Genomic DNA, 12,477 nt, shown 5'->3' on the forward strand with positions numbered 1-12,477 from the left:
GTAGAGCCAGCATGCCATGAGGACTAGACTGTAGTGGAAATACTGTGTAGAGCCAGCATGCCAAGAGGACTAGACTGTAGTGGAAATACTGTGTAGAGCCAGCATGCCAAGAGGACTAGACTGTAGGGGAAATACTGTGTAGAGCCAGCATGCCAAGAGGACTAGACTGTAGGGGAAATACTGTGTAGAGCCAGCATGCCAAGAGGACTAGACTGTAGGGGAAATATAAGAGAGGCAGATTGTTATTGTGTGTCTACTGTATGTTTATGTCTATATAAACCACTACAGTCAACATAGGGCTTACACTGGTGCATAAACTCTCTATAGCTTAAAGAAGCAGGACCTGACTGGGTGAGCAGAGCAGCCTCTAGCCCCTCCCTCCCTGACATGGCCATACCCACAATGTGATCCCCAGAGGAATCCCCACAGAAGAAGCCAGTGGGATAGTATTTAACTCGGAGTAGAGAGACAACCTGACCGACATGGGTCTGTGTGGCGCTGTGTTACCCCATACCTTCTACACATCAGGGGAATGAGTCTCTCTCCGGCTCCTGCTCTGGATCCAAGTCTGGCTGGTAGTCTGGGTCTTCTACATCTGGCTGTGGTGGCTGGTGGGCTTTCCTTGCTCTGGTCTGCCTCTGCCTCTGGCTCTGGGCTGGAGTCTGTCAGATGCAGGCTCCAGGGCACCCCTCGTCCTCCGGCGTTCTCCCAGGACGGGGACTTTGTCATCGGGGGTGCTTTCTCCATCCACTACGACATGAACACTGTGGAACACAGCTACACCAGCCTGCCTGAACCCCTGCAGTGCACCGGGAGGTCAGTGAGCGCAAGAGGGAGTGGGGGACAGGGACTGTGGCTGTGTGGGGAGACAGATAAACTGTTTATGATAGACAGAGAAACAATGTTTTAAAGACAAAGAAACCGAGTGTTTGTGTCATAGAGAGTAGGTAAAGCCTACTGTTACAAAGGATCACATTTTCAAAATGGAGGCTATCCTACAATGTCCTCAATTGCAGAATACAAATGTGTAGGCCTATAGACAGCGTGGAATATAAGGATAGATATTAGGCTGTTTGCCCTGGTAACTCTATTAAATAAAAATACATTATACGTGCTAGTTTACCATTTAGTCAAGAGGTGCTCACTCACCCATCTTCTATTTACAGTATGGATTCCCGTGAGTTGCGCTTCTCATGCACCATGGTCTTCGCTGTTGAGGAAATAAACAACAGTTCGGACCTGCTACCGGGTGTCACGCTTGGTTGAAAGACAGAGAAACAGTGTGTTTAAAGACAGAGAAAGAGTCTGTTTAAAGACAGAGAAACAGTGTGTTTAAAGACAAATAAAGAGTGTTTAAAATATAGATAAACAGTGTTTTAAAGACAGATAAACAGATAAACAATGTTTTAAAAACAGATAAAGTGTTTTAAAGACAGATAAACAATGTGTTTAATTACAGATAAACGGTGTTTTAAAATCAAATAAACAGTGTTTTAAAGACAGATAAAGAGTGTTTTAAAGACAGATAAACAGTGTTTTAAAGACAGATAAACATATAAACAGTGTTTTAAAGACATATAAAGTGTTTTAAAGACAGATGAACAGTGTTTTAAAGACAGATAAACTTTGTTTTAAAGAGAGATAAACAGTGTGTTTAAAGACAGAGAAACCATGTGTTTGTGTCATAGAGAGTAGGTGAAGCCTACTGTTACAAAGGATCATATTTTCAAAATGGAGGCTATCCTACAATGTCCTCAATTGCAGATAACAAATGTGTAGGCCTATAGACAGTGTGGAATATGAGAATAGATATTAGGCTGTTTGCCCTGGTAACTCTATTCAATAAAAATACATTCTACGTGCTAGTTTACCATTTAGTCAAGAGGTGCTCACTCACCCATCTTCTATTTACAGTATGGATTCCCGTGAGTTGCGCTTCTCGCGCGCCATGGTCTTCGCAGTTGAGGAAATAAACAACAGTTCGGACCTGCTACCGGGTGTCACGCTTGGTTATCAAGTGCACGACTCTTGCGCCTCAGTCCCGATGGCCGTGAAAGTGGCCTTCCAGCTGGCTAACGGCCTGGACCCCATGTTTGATACCGGAGAACAGTGCTCGGGGTCGGCTACGGTGACAGCTATTGTGGGCGAGTCTGCCTCCACACCTACCATCAGCATGTCGCGCATCATCGGCCCTTTTGGCATTCCTCAGGTAAACTCCTGTGGAAAGAAATCATTCAGCTTCTTTTAACTTACTGTATTCCAACATTAATCTCCTCTCTTTCAGGAAAGAGTTCAACTTTTAACTTACTCTATTCCAACTTTAATCTCCTCTCTTTCAGGAAAGAAATCTACTTTTAACTTATTGTATTCCAACTGTATTCTCCTCTCCTTCAGGAATATACATTTCTGTGTGAAATTATGTGGAGGAAGTCTGGAGAACGTTTGGAGGCATTTGAACATAGACTGAGGACTATGAGTCTGGAGAACGTCTGGAGGCATTTAAACAATCTGAGGACTATCTTTCATAGGCTAGGTTGTTATGGGAGACCAGGGATTGGTGTCACACTTTTTACTCATGTATTTCTCAGCACCAGTATGTCTTATTAAACTATTTTCAACATGAGTAGAATGACCAAGGTCTTGGGTAGAAATGTGTATCCTTTTCATTCTGGCCTAATGAAAAACAATACATTTACTTTTTATTATTAATGTATCCCTAACATCATACTACATAGCTAAAGGGAAAAAATAAGGAAGTAGCCTATAAATGAGACTTGTTTGGCCGACATTATGTTCTTTTTCATGTTTTCGACTGTCTGTTTTTACCTAGGTGAGCCACTATTCCACCTGTGCGTGTCTGAGTGATAAGAAACAGTTTCCAACCTTCTTCAGAACCATCCCCAGTGACCAGTTCCAGGCTGCCGCTCTGGCCCGCCTCATCAGATACTTCGGCTGGACCTGGATTGGGGCGGTCCGTTCCGACTCCGACTACGGTAATAACGGCATGGCGGCGTTCCTAAAGGCGGCACAAGAGCAGGGCATCTGTGTGGAGTACTCTGAAGCCTTCTACCGTACCAACCCACTCAGCAGAGTGCAACGGGTGGCCGACGTGATCCGCAGGTCATCCATGATTACTTGTGAACTTTTCATTCACACAAAACCATATTTGTAAAAGCTGCTATTGTTATTAATTTCTCTGTTTTCCCAAAGCTGACCTGTGAGACCAACACGATTTGCATATTTCAAGCATGACAAAAGTGTTGATTAATACTGATCTTCATGTTCACTTCACTGAGACATTCCAATGAATGACAAACATGACAAGCATGTTTTATGTTTTAATCATGTTCCCCACAGCTCCACAGCCCGGGTGGTGGTTGCATTCGTAGCCACTGCGGACATGAGGATCCTGCTGAAGGAGTTGGACCGTCTGCCCTCTCCGCCCCGCCAGTGGATCGGGAGTGAGGCCTGGATCACCGACCCAAATATGGTGCACTTCAGCCTGTGTGCCGGGGCCATCGGATTTGGCATCCAGCGCTCTGTCATCCCCGGCCTCAGGGACTTCCTCCTGGACCTCTCCCCCCAGAAGGTGTCCAGCTCTCCCCTGCTCACTGAGTTCTGGGAGGGAGCCTTTGGCTGTCGGCTGGAGATAGGTATCTACAGTGTCCTAGCTATCTATCTATCTATCTATCTATCTATCTATCTATCTATCTATCTATCTATCTATCTATCTATCTATCTATCTATCTATCTATCTATCTATCTATCTATCTATCTATCTATCTATCTATCTATCTATCTATCTATCTATCTATCTATCTATCTATCTATCTATCTATCTATCTATCTATCTATCTATCTATCTATCTATCTATCTATCTATCTATCTATCTATCTATCTATCTATCTATCTATCTATCTATCTATCTATCTATCTATCTATCTATCTATCTATCTATATATCTACTTATCTAACATTCTGTCTGTCTGTCTGTAGGGACTACTACAGGTGTAGGGGTTAAGGAGAAGGTGTGTGATGGTAGTGAGGATATACATCAGCTGAAAACCCCCTACACAGATACATCCCAGCTGCGTGTCACTAACATGGTGTATAAAGCTGTTTACGCCATAGCACACGCCATCCACAGCATTGTTTGTGAAGAGAGTGCAAACTCCACTGTGCACTGTGACAAAAACCTCAATGTGAAACCAACACAGGTGAATGACTAGATAAAAGTAAAATGTCCTGATATTTTATGTCCTGTTTATTTAGAATTCTCACTATACATTATAGCTGGTTCTGAAGTAACACCTCTGATAAATACATCAGGTAAATGAGGGTTCTGTTTCTCTCTCCCTCAATCCATCCCTCTCTTTCCCTCTCTCCCTCTCTTTCCCTCTCTCCGTCCCTCATCCCCTCTCTTCATCTCTCTCTCCCTCTCTCTCCATCTCTCTCTTCCTCTCTCCATCTATCTCTCCATATCTCTCTTCCCTTCTCTCCATCTCTCTCTCTCTCCACCTCTCTTCCCCTCTCTCCATTTATCTCTGCCTCTCTCCATCTCTCTTTCCCTCTCTCTATCTATCTCCATCTCTTTTCCCCTCTCTCCATCTCTATCTCCATCTATTTCTCCCTCTCTCCATCTCTCTTCCCCTCTCTCAATCTCTCTCTCCATCTCTCTTTTCCCTTCTCTCCATCTCTCTCTCTCTCTCTCTCTCTCTCTCTCTCTCTCTCTCTCTCTCTCTCTCTCTCTCTCTCTCTCTCTCTCTCTCTCTCTCTCTCTCTCTCTCTCTCTCTCTCTCTCTCACTCTCTCTCTCCCTCTCTCCCTCTCTCCATCTCTCTTCCCCTCTCTCCATCTCTCTCTCCATCTATCTCTCCCTCTCTCCCTCTCTTTCCTCCATACTTTCTCCCTTGCCCTTCCAACCACCAGGTCCTGGAGAGATTGAGGAGGGTGAACTTCTCCCGTAACGGGTACCAGGTGTCTTTCGATGCCAACGGGGACCCAGTGGCCACCTATGAGCTGGTCAACTGGCAGATAGGGGAGAGTGGGAAGATGAAATTTGTGACAGTGGGGCGCTATGATGCATCCCTGCCCCCTGACCAGAGGTTTCACATCGAGAAGGAAATCACCTGGGTAAAGAACAGTACACAGATGCCTGTGTCAGTGTGCAGTGAGAGCTGTCCCCCAGGCACTCGTAAGGCTGCACAGAAAGGAAAGCCTGTCTGCTGTTATGACTGTATCCCATGTGCAGAGGGAGAGATCAGCAATAACACAGGTAGGCCTATAGGAATAGTTGGCAGAAAATGTGTGGTCATTTTTGTTATTGTTTACTACGTAGTGGTTTATTCATATTACTAGCACTACAAAGGTAGTGTCTATCAATCACGTTCATGTTCTTAATATCTTATGTAAGCTGCACAGCAATTCACCATTCTTTATTGTAAACTGCCCATGTGCAGCATTGTGGGACATGTATTTGTATGTGTAAATAAATAAAACCTGAACCTGCTATTATTAACATTTGATGTCTGTTGTTTTGTCCTGGTCAGATTCTTCAGACTGTCTGATCTGTCCTGAGGACCACTGGCCCAACACTGAGAGAGACCGCTGCGTCCTCAAGCCTGTGGAGTTCCTGTCCTTCCACGAGGTTCTCGGAATAATCCTGACTGCCTTCTCTGTGGGCGGGGCTTGTCTGGCCATCTCCACGGCAACCGTCTTCTACCGCCACCGAACTTCGGCCATCGTCAGGGCCAACAACTCTGAGCTGAGCTTCCTGCTGCTCTTCTCCTTGACTCTGTGTTTTATGTGTTCTCTTACTTTCATTGGCCGGCCCTCTGAGTGGTCCTGTATGCTGCGCCACACAGCGTTTGGGATCACCTTCGTCCTCTGCATCTCTTGTGTTCTGGGGAAAACAATAGTGGTGTTGATGGCCTTCAGGGCTACAATTCCAGACAGTAATGTCATGAAATGGTTTGGGCCTCCACAGCAGAGATTGACTGTGGTGTCCTTCACGTTTGTCCAGGCTTTGATATGCACTCTGTGGTTGGTCCTGTCCCCTCCCTTCCCCGTTAAAAACCTCACTACCTACAAGCAAAGGATCATTCTAGAGTGTGATGTGGGTTCAGCTCTTGGTTTCTGGGCTGTGTTGGGGTATATAGGACTCCTGGCTCTCTTGTGCTTTGTGCTGGCTTTTCTGGCTCGAAAGCTGCCTGATAACTTCAATGAGGCCAGATTCATCACCTTCAGCATGCTCATATTCTGTGCAGTCTGGATCACCTTTATCCCAGCTTATGTCAGCTCTCCTGGGAAGTTCACTGTAGCTGTGGAGATATTTGCTATCATCGCCTCTAGCTTTGGGTTGTTCTTTTTATTATTTGTTCCAAAATGCTTTATTATTCTGTTCAGGCCGGAGAAGAACACCAAGAAACACCTTATGGGGAAGAACACATTGTAACATTCAGTGATATGGTATATCAAACAGTTAGGTAGCACTACTCTGACAGAGATTACCATGAATTTAGCAGATAATCATTGGTTACATTGTAACTAGAAACATGACACAGGGTCACTTTGGATATTGCAATGTTTTGAGTTATTGTTCAAATCTAGAGTGTTCAATCTAATTTGACCAGCTAAATGATGTGGTTAGCAGTAGCCTACAGAGTGGAACCACTTCCATTGTAAAAAAATATGTATTCCTTTATGAATTGATATAACATGGAAGTGCATGTGTTCAATTGCTAATTTAATTCATCATATGATGTATTATAACAGTATACTACAATAAACATGTTCAGATACATCTGTGTCTTGTCAATGATTTGCTTGGCCTTTCAATCCACATTTGGTAAATACCTAGTTTTTTATATTCGTTATATTTTATTAATTACAGATCACATACAACCAACTTTATCACATTATTCCAAACACTTCAACCCAGTGTCCAGTGAGGGGCAGTCTTCTCATGCAAACGTCAACTACTAGAACAGTTGATTTAGTAATTAGGACACACACTGTACAAGAAGCCAAATGGTTGCTGCATTCTAGTGCAATGTAGTGGACAGCAACCATAATTAGTTATTTGTTAGGAGTAACACTTTACAATTCAAAGGTCTGACTGCACATAGATGCTTGGGGAAAATGGTTACAACGGGGGACCAGAGCGTTCGTGTCTCATGTGAAGAGGGTGGATCTGATCTCCATCACCTAGGACATGACATAGATTAAATAGATTAATCAAATCTCACATTGTTGTCCATTCTTGCTCAATTTTGCATGCTTTCTCAAACGGCTGTAACTGTATATGCATTCGTAAATCAGTTCCTTTCTTGATTTGGGCTCTGGGATGTAACAACCATTGAGCATCTAATCTTATGGTTGATTGTGGAGGAAAGGGGTTGAGTGTGTAAGCGTATGTGCGTGTATGTGTGTGTGTGTGTATCCCTCATCTGTTGCAAGGGGGTAAGGATGTTAGGGAGAATATAGGATGAATCACAATAATTGTTTGCCAAAATTCGGGTTATAGGTTCAAATAATACGCATGAACTGCCGACATTATTACGCATAATAATTGATAATAATGGATAATAAGATATGCAAGATATTTGAATAGATAGATATTTTTTAAATAGCTATATAGAGAGAGAGGTGAGAGCATTGGAAATGCTTTTGGCGGTTTGCCTGCTTCTGTTTTGTGGGTGGCAGTGTGCGCTGTTTTAGATGGATGGGTCCTTGCCTCTCGGGGGCATAGGGATCCGGGGGACAGGGGTGGTCACCCGATTACTGGGATGACGTCCCAACTTGGGATGGGGAGGGACTTTAGCGGGGCAGTTAGTGGAGAACAATTGGAGGATTACTTAGTAACAATGCAAATATCATGGTATAGCTACAGTGAGGGAAAAAAGTATTTGATCCCCTGCTGACTTTGTACATTTGCCCACTGACAAAGAAATGATCAGTCTATAATTTTAATGGTAGGTTTATTTGCACAGTGAGAGACAGAATAACAACAACAAAATCCAGAAAAACGCATGTCAAAATGATATCAATTGATTTCCATTTTAATGAGGGAAATAAGTATTTGAACCCCTCTCAGTCAGAAAGATTTCTGGCTCCCAGGTGTCTTTTATACAGGTAATGAGCAGAGATTAGGAGCACACTCTTAAAGGGAGTGCTCCTAATCTCAGTTTGTTACCTGTATAAAAGACACCCGTCCACAGAAGCAATCAATCAATCAGATTCCAAACTCTCCACCATGGCGAAGACCAAAGAGCTCTCTAAGGATGTCAGGGACAAGATTGTAGACCTACACAAGGCTGGAATGGGCTACAAGACCATCGCCAAGCAGCTTGGTGAGAAGGTGACAACAGTTGTAGGGAGCTGAAGGTTCGAGTTGCCAAACGTCAGCCTCGAAACCTTAATGACTTGGAGAAGATCTGCAAAGAGGAGTGGGACAAAATCCCTCCTAAGATGTGTGCAAACCTGGTGGCCAACTACAAGAAACGTCCGACCTCTGTGATTGCCAACAAGGGTTTTGCCACCAAGTACTAAGTCATGTTTTGCAGAGGGGTCAAATACTTATTTCCCTCATTAAAATGCAAATAAATTTATAACATTTTTGACATGCGTTTTTCTGGATTTTTTTGTTGTTGTTATTCTCTCTCTCACTGTTCAAATAAACCTACCATAAAAATTATAGACTGATCATGTCTTTGTCAGTGGGCAAACGTACAGAATCAGCAGAATCAGCAGGGGATCAAATACTTTTTTCCCTCACTGTATATGGACACTCAATCACTATGGTATTTTTTATTGGTAAATTTACAAACATATATCATGACAAATAGATTTGAAACTTATATCTCATTATGGTATGTGGTGAAATAAGTATATCCAGTCATAATTGTAATGGCTTAGTAGATAATAACAAAAGAAGAACAATATTTACATGGCTCAAAGAGAAGGAATATAATATCTATTGTTTACAGGAAACCCATTCAACAATTCTAGATGAAGTTGCGTGGAAAATGGAATGGGGGGGGGGGGGAATATACTTCTCCCATCGGCTAAGAAACTCAAAAGGGGTGATGATATTAATTAACAGATACACAAGGTAGATGGATTATTTTAACTATGTTATTGGACCATAAACAGATATGGCTCATTAACCTTTAAGGACAAATAATGATGATCCACACTTCTTTGAAATATATATAATAAATTATCAACCTTGCAAGCAATTCAAGACTCTATTATTATGGTGGAAGATGATAATATCGTTTTAAATAGCTCAATGGACCGTAAAGGAAATCACACTACAAACAATCACCCTCATGCTCTTAAGGAAATCGTGAATGTCATGGATACATTAGAACTAGTAGATATATGGAGGCTTAAATATCCTGATCTAGTGAGATATACATGGCGGAGAATCAATCAAGCTAGTCGTCTTGACTTCTTTCTTATGTCATTCTCGTTGGCACCAAAAGTTTAAAAAGTGTTGAAAGGGGACAGAATGCACTCGGACCATCATGTAATTGGCATATACATTACCCTTACTGGATTACCACGTGGGCGAGGATATTAGACATTTTATCAAAGCCTATTGGATGATAACTTGTTTTTAACTAGGACAGAGGAATTTCTAACTGACTTTTTCCGACATAACATAGGTACAGCAAATCCTCTTATTATATGGGACACCTTTAAATGTGCCTTTAGAGGCCATGCAATTCAGTACTCATCTCGAAAACAAAAGCAATTTAGGTCAAAAGAGTCCACACTAACAAAGGAAATAGAAGGTCTAACAGAACAGATAGACAGCAATAAAAACTGTAACATAGAGGCTCAGAATAAATTGGAGGAAAAACAAAAAGAAATTGAGAAACTTATTCAAGAAAGATCAAGTGTAATATATTAGTAAAAAAAAAGGAAACTGGGTGGAATATTGGGAAAAATGCACCAAATTATCTTTTAATCTTCAACATAAGAATGCTACCAAAAAGAATTTACTGAAACTGGTTACAAACGACGGAGTCACCCATGATTCACCAAATGATATTTTGAAGGAGGAAACAAAGTACTTTAAGCATATGTTTTCGTTTCAGTCGCCTCCATCTCCTCTAACTGAAGCAAATTGTAGACATTTTATTCTATTGATAATTTAAAATGAACAGCCATACAGAAAGACTCATGTGAAGGTGAAATTACAGAGGAGGAACTTCTGGATGCAATTAAAGACTTTAAGTCCGGGAAAACTCCAGGGTTGGATGGCATACCTTTTTTGATATACTAAGAGGACCGTTATTAGCATGTTTTAACCACTCCTATGTAAATGGTAGATTATCAGCCACTCAAGAAGAAGGTCTGATTTCATTATTACTGAAACAGGATAAAAGTGGAAAATATAAAGATCCAATCCATTAAAAAAATTGGAGGCCCATTACACTTCAGTGTTGTGATGCAAAAATTCTAGCAAAATGTATAGCGAATAGAATTAAAAATGTATTGTCAGACATCATTCATTCAAATCAGACAGGTTTTTTACATGGGCGATACCTTGGAGATAATATAAGGCAAGTACTGGAAACAATAGAACACCATGAACAATCTGGGAAACCAGGCCTGCTATTCATAGCAGACTTCAAAAAGGCATTTGATAAAGTACAACTGGGGTTTATATATAAATGCCTGGAGCGTTTCAATTTTGGACAATCTCTTATAAACTGGGTTAAAATCATGTATAGTAACCCTAGGTGTAAAATAGTAAATAATGGCTATTTCTCAGAAAATGTTAAACTGTCAAGGGGAGTGAAACAAGGTTGTCCAATTTCAGCATATCTATTTATTGTGGCAATCGAGATGTTAGCTATTAAAATCAGATCCAACAATAATATCAAGGGATTAGAAATCCAGGGCTTAAAAACAAAGGTGTCATTGTACGCTGATGATTCATGTTTTCTTTTAAACCCACAACTTGAATCACTCCACAGCCTCATAGAGGATCTAGATACATTTTCTAACCTCTCTGGATTACAACCTAATTATGATAAATTTACTATATTACGTATTGGATCACTAAAAAATACAATTTTTACATTACCATGTAGTTTACCAATAAAATGGACTGATGGTGATGTGGTTATACTAGGAATACATATCCCAAATGAAATAAATGATCTCTCTCCAATAACTTTTAATAGAAAGTTAGCAAAAATAGATTAGATCTTTCTACCATGGAAAGGTAAATACCTGTCAATTTGTAGAAGAATCACCCTGATTAACTCTTTAGTATTATCCCAAATTACCTATTTGCTTATGGTCTTGTCTACGCCTAGCGAACAGTTCTTTAAATTATATGAGAAAAAAATATTCAATTTTATTTGGAACGGCAAGCCAGACAAAACTAAACGGGCCTATTTATATAATGAATATGAATTCGGAGGACAGAAATGATTAAATATTAAAGCATTAGACCTATCACTAAAAGCTTCAGTCATACAAAAGTTATACTTAAATCCAAACTGGTTCTCTAGCAAATTAGTAAGATTGTCTCACCCAATGTTCAAGAAGGGACTTTTTCCCTTTATTCAGATTACAACCTCTCACTTTCAGTTATTTGATAAGGAAATCATCTTCCAAATATCACTATTTCTAAAAGAAGCCATAGAAAGTTGGTTGTAATTTCAATTTAATCCTCCAGAAATGACAGAACAAATATTGCAAAAAATATTGTGGTTAAACTCAAATATACTAATTGATCAAATAAACCTTTTTCTTTGAGAAAAAAGTATATTATCGGTAGGACTGGTGGAGTTATGTCGCACATGTAACTAAAAAAAACATATGGAAATTTCTGCTCTACCCAAAATTACAACCAAATAATTGCACCATTACCGCAAAAATGGAAGAGGAAAGAGGAAGAAGGAAAAAAGTAAGGAACCTGTCTGTCGGCCTTGAATTAAAGAACAAAATTGGTTAAAGAAAATTGTGATAAATAAAAAAGTTGACCAGTTTCATTTAAGGACCAAAAGATTAACAGCCGTCCCATTGTCACAGATTCTGCCGAGGCTGCCCTTCCTCCTTGCTCAGGCAGGCTTCGGTGTTCGTCATCACTGGAGTACTAGCTGCTGCCGATCTATGTTCTATGTTTCTATGTTCTACCTGTTGTTGTCAGATTGTTTCACACCTGTTTCCCATCTTGTAATTACTCCGTCCCTATTTAACCCTGTGGCTCCCATTGTGTTCTGTGCGTGTTTGTTTATTGTTTCGGGTGTCATTAGTGAGCGGGTTTGTTCCTCCCTGCGTGGAGGTTTTCTTGTTTCTTTACGTGTTCAGTAAAGTTACGTTTTCATTGAGTTCTGTGTCCTGCGCCTGACTTCGTCTACCGCATTACACTGACACCGTGACAGAAACACGCACCAATATGGAGTCAGCAGGAACAGCCGGATTTACCGAGACGATGGAGGAATGAGTCCA

The 12,477-nt window shown here is 41.0% G+C and overlaps 1 protein-coding gene across 1 annotated transcript; it reads left to right on the forward strand.

Moving 5' to 3' along the window:
- Window positions 1-682: 682 nt before the first annotated feature.
- LOC311123223 (extracellular calcium-sensing receptor-like) lies at window positions 683-6,454 on the forward strand (the record flags this gene model as incomplete). Its single annotated transcript, XM_084197481.1, has 7 exons — window positions 683-816; window positions 1,915-2,209; window positions 2,831-3,120; window positions 3,358-3,653; window positions 3,998-4,218; window positions 4,930-5,275; window positions 5,550-6,454. The coding sequence occupies exons 1-7, from the start codon at window positions 758-760 to the stop codon at window positions 6,452-6,454; spliced, it is 2,412 nt and encodes an 803-aa protein (XP_084053607.1). The 5' UTR covers window positions 683-757.
- Between the last annotated feature and the right edge of the window lie 6,023 nt (window positions 6,455-12,477).

The sequence above is a fragment of the Coregonus lavaretus genome, assembly GCF_964263955.1.
Source record: "Coregonus lavaretus genome assembly, contig: HAP1_SCAFFOLD_553, whole genome shotgun sequence".
Lineage (NCBI taxonomy): Eukaryota > Metazoa > Chordata > Actinopteri > Salmoniformes > Salmonidae > Coregonus > Coregonus lavaretus.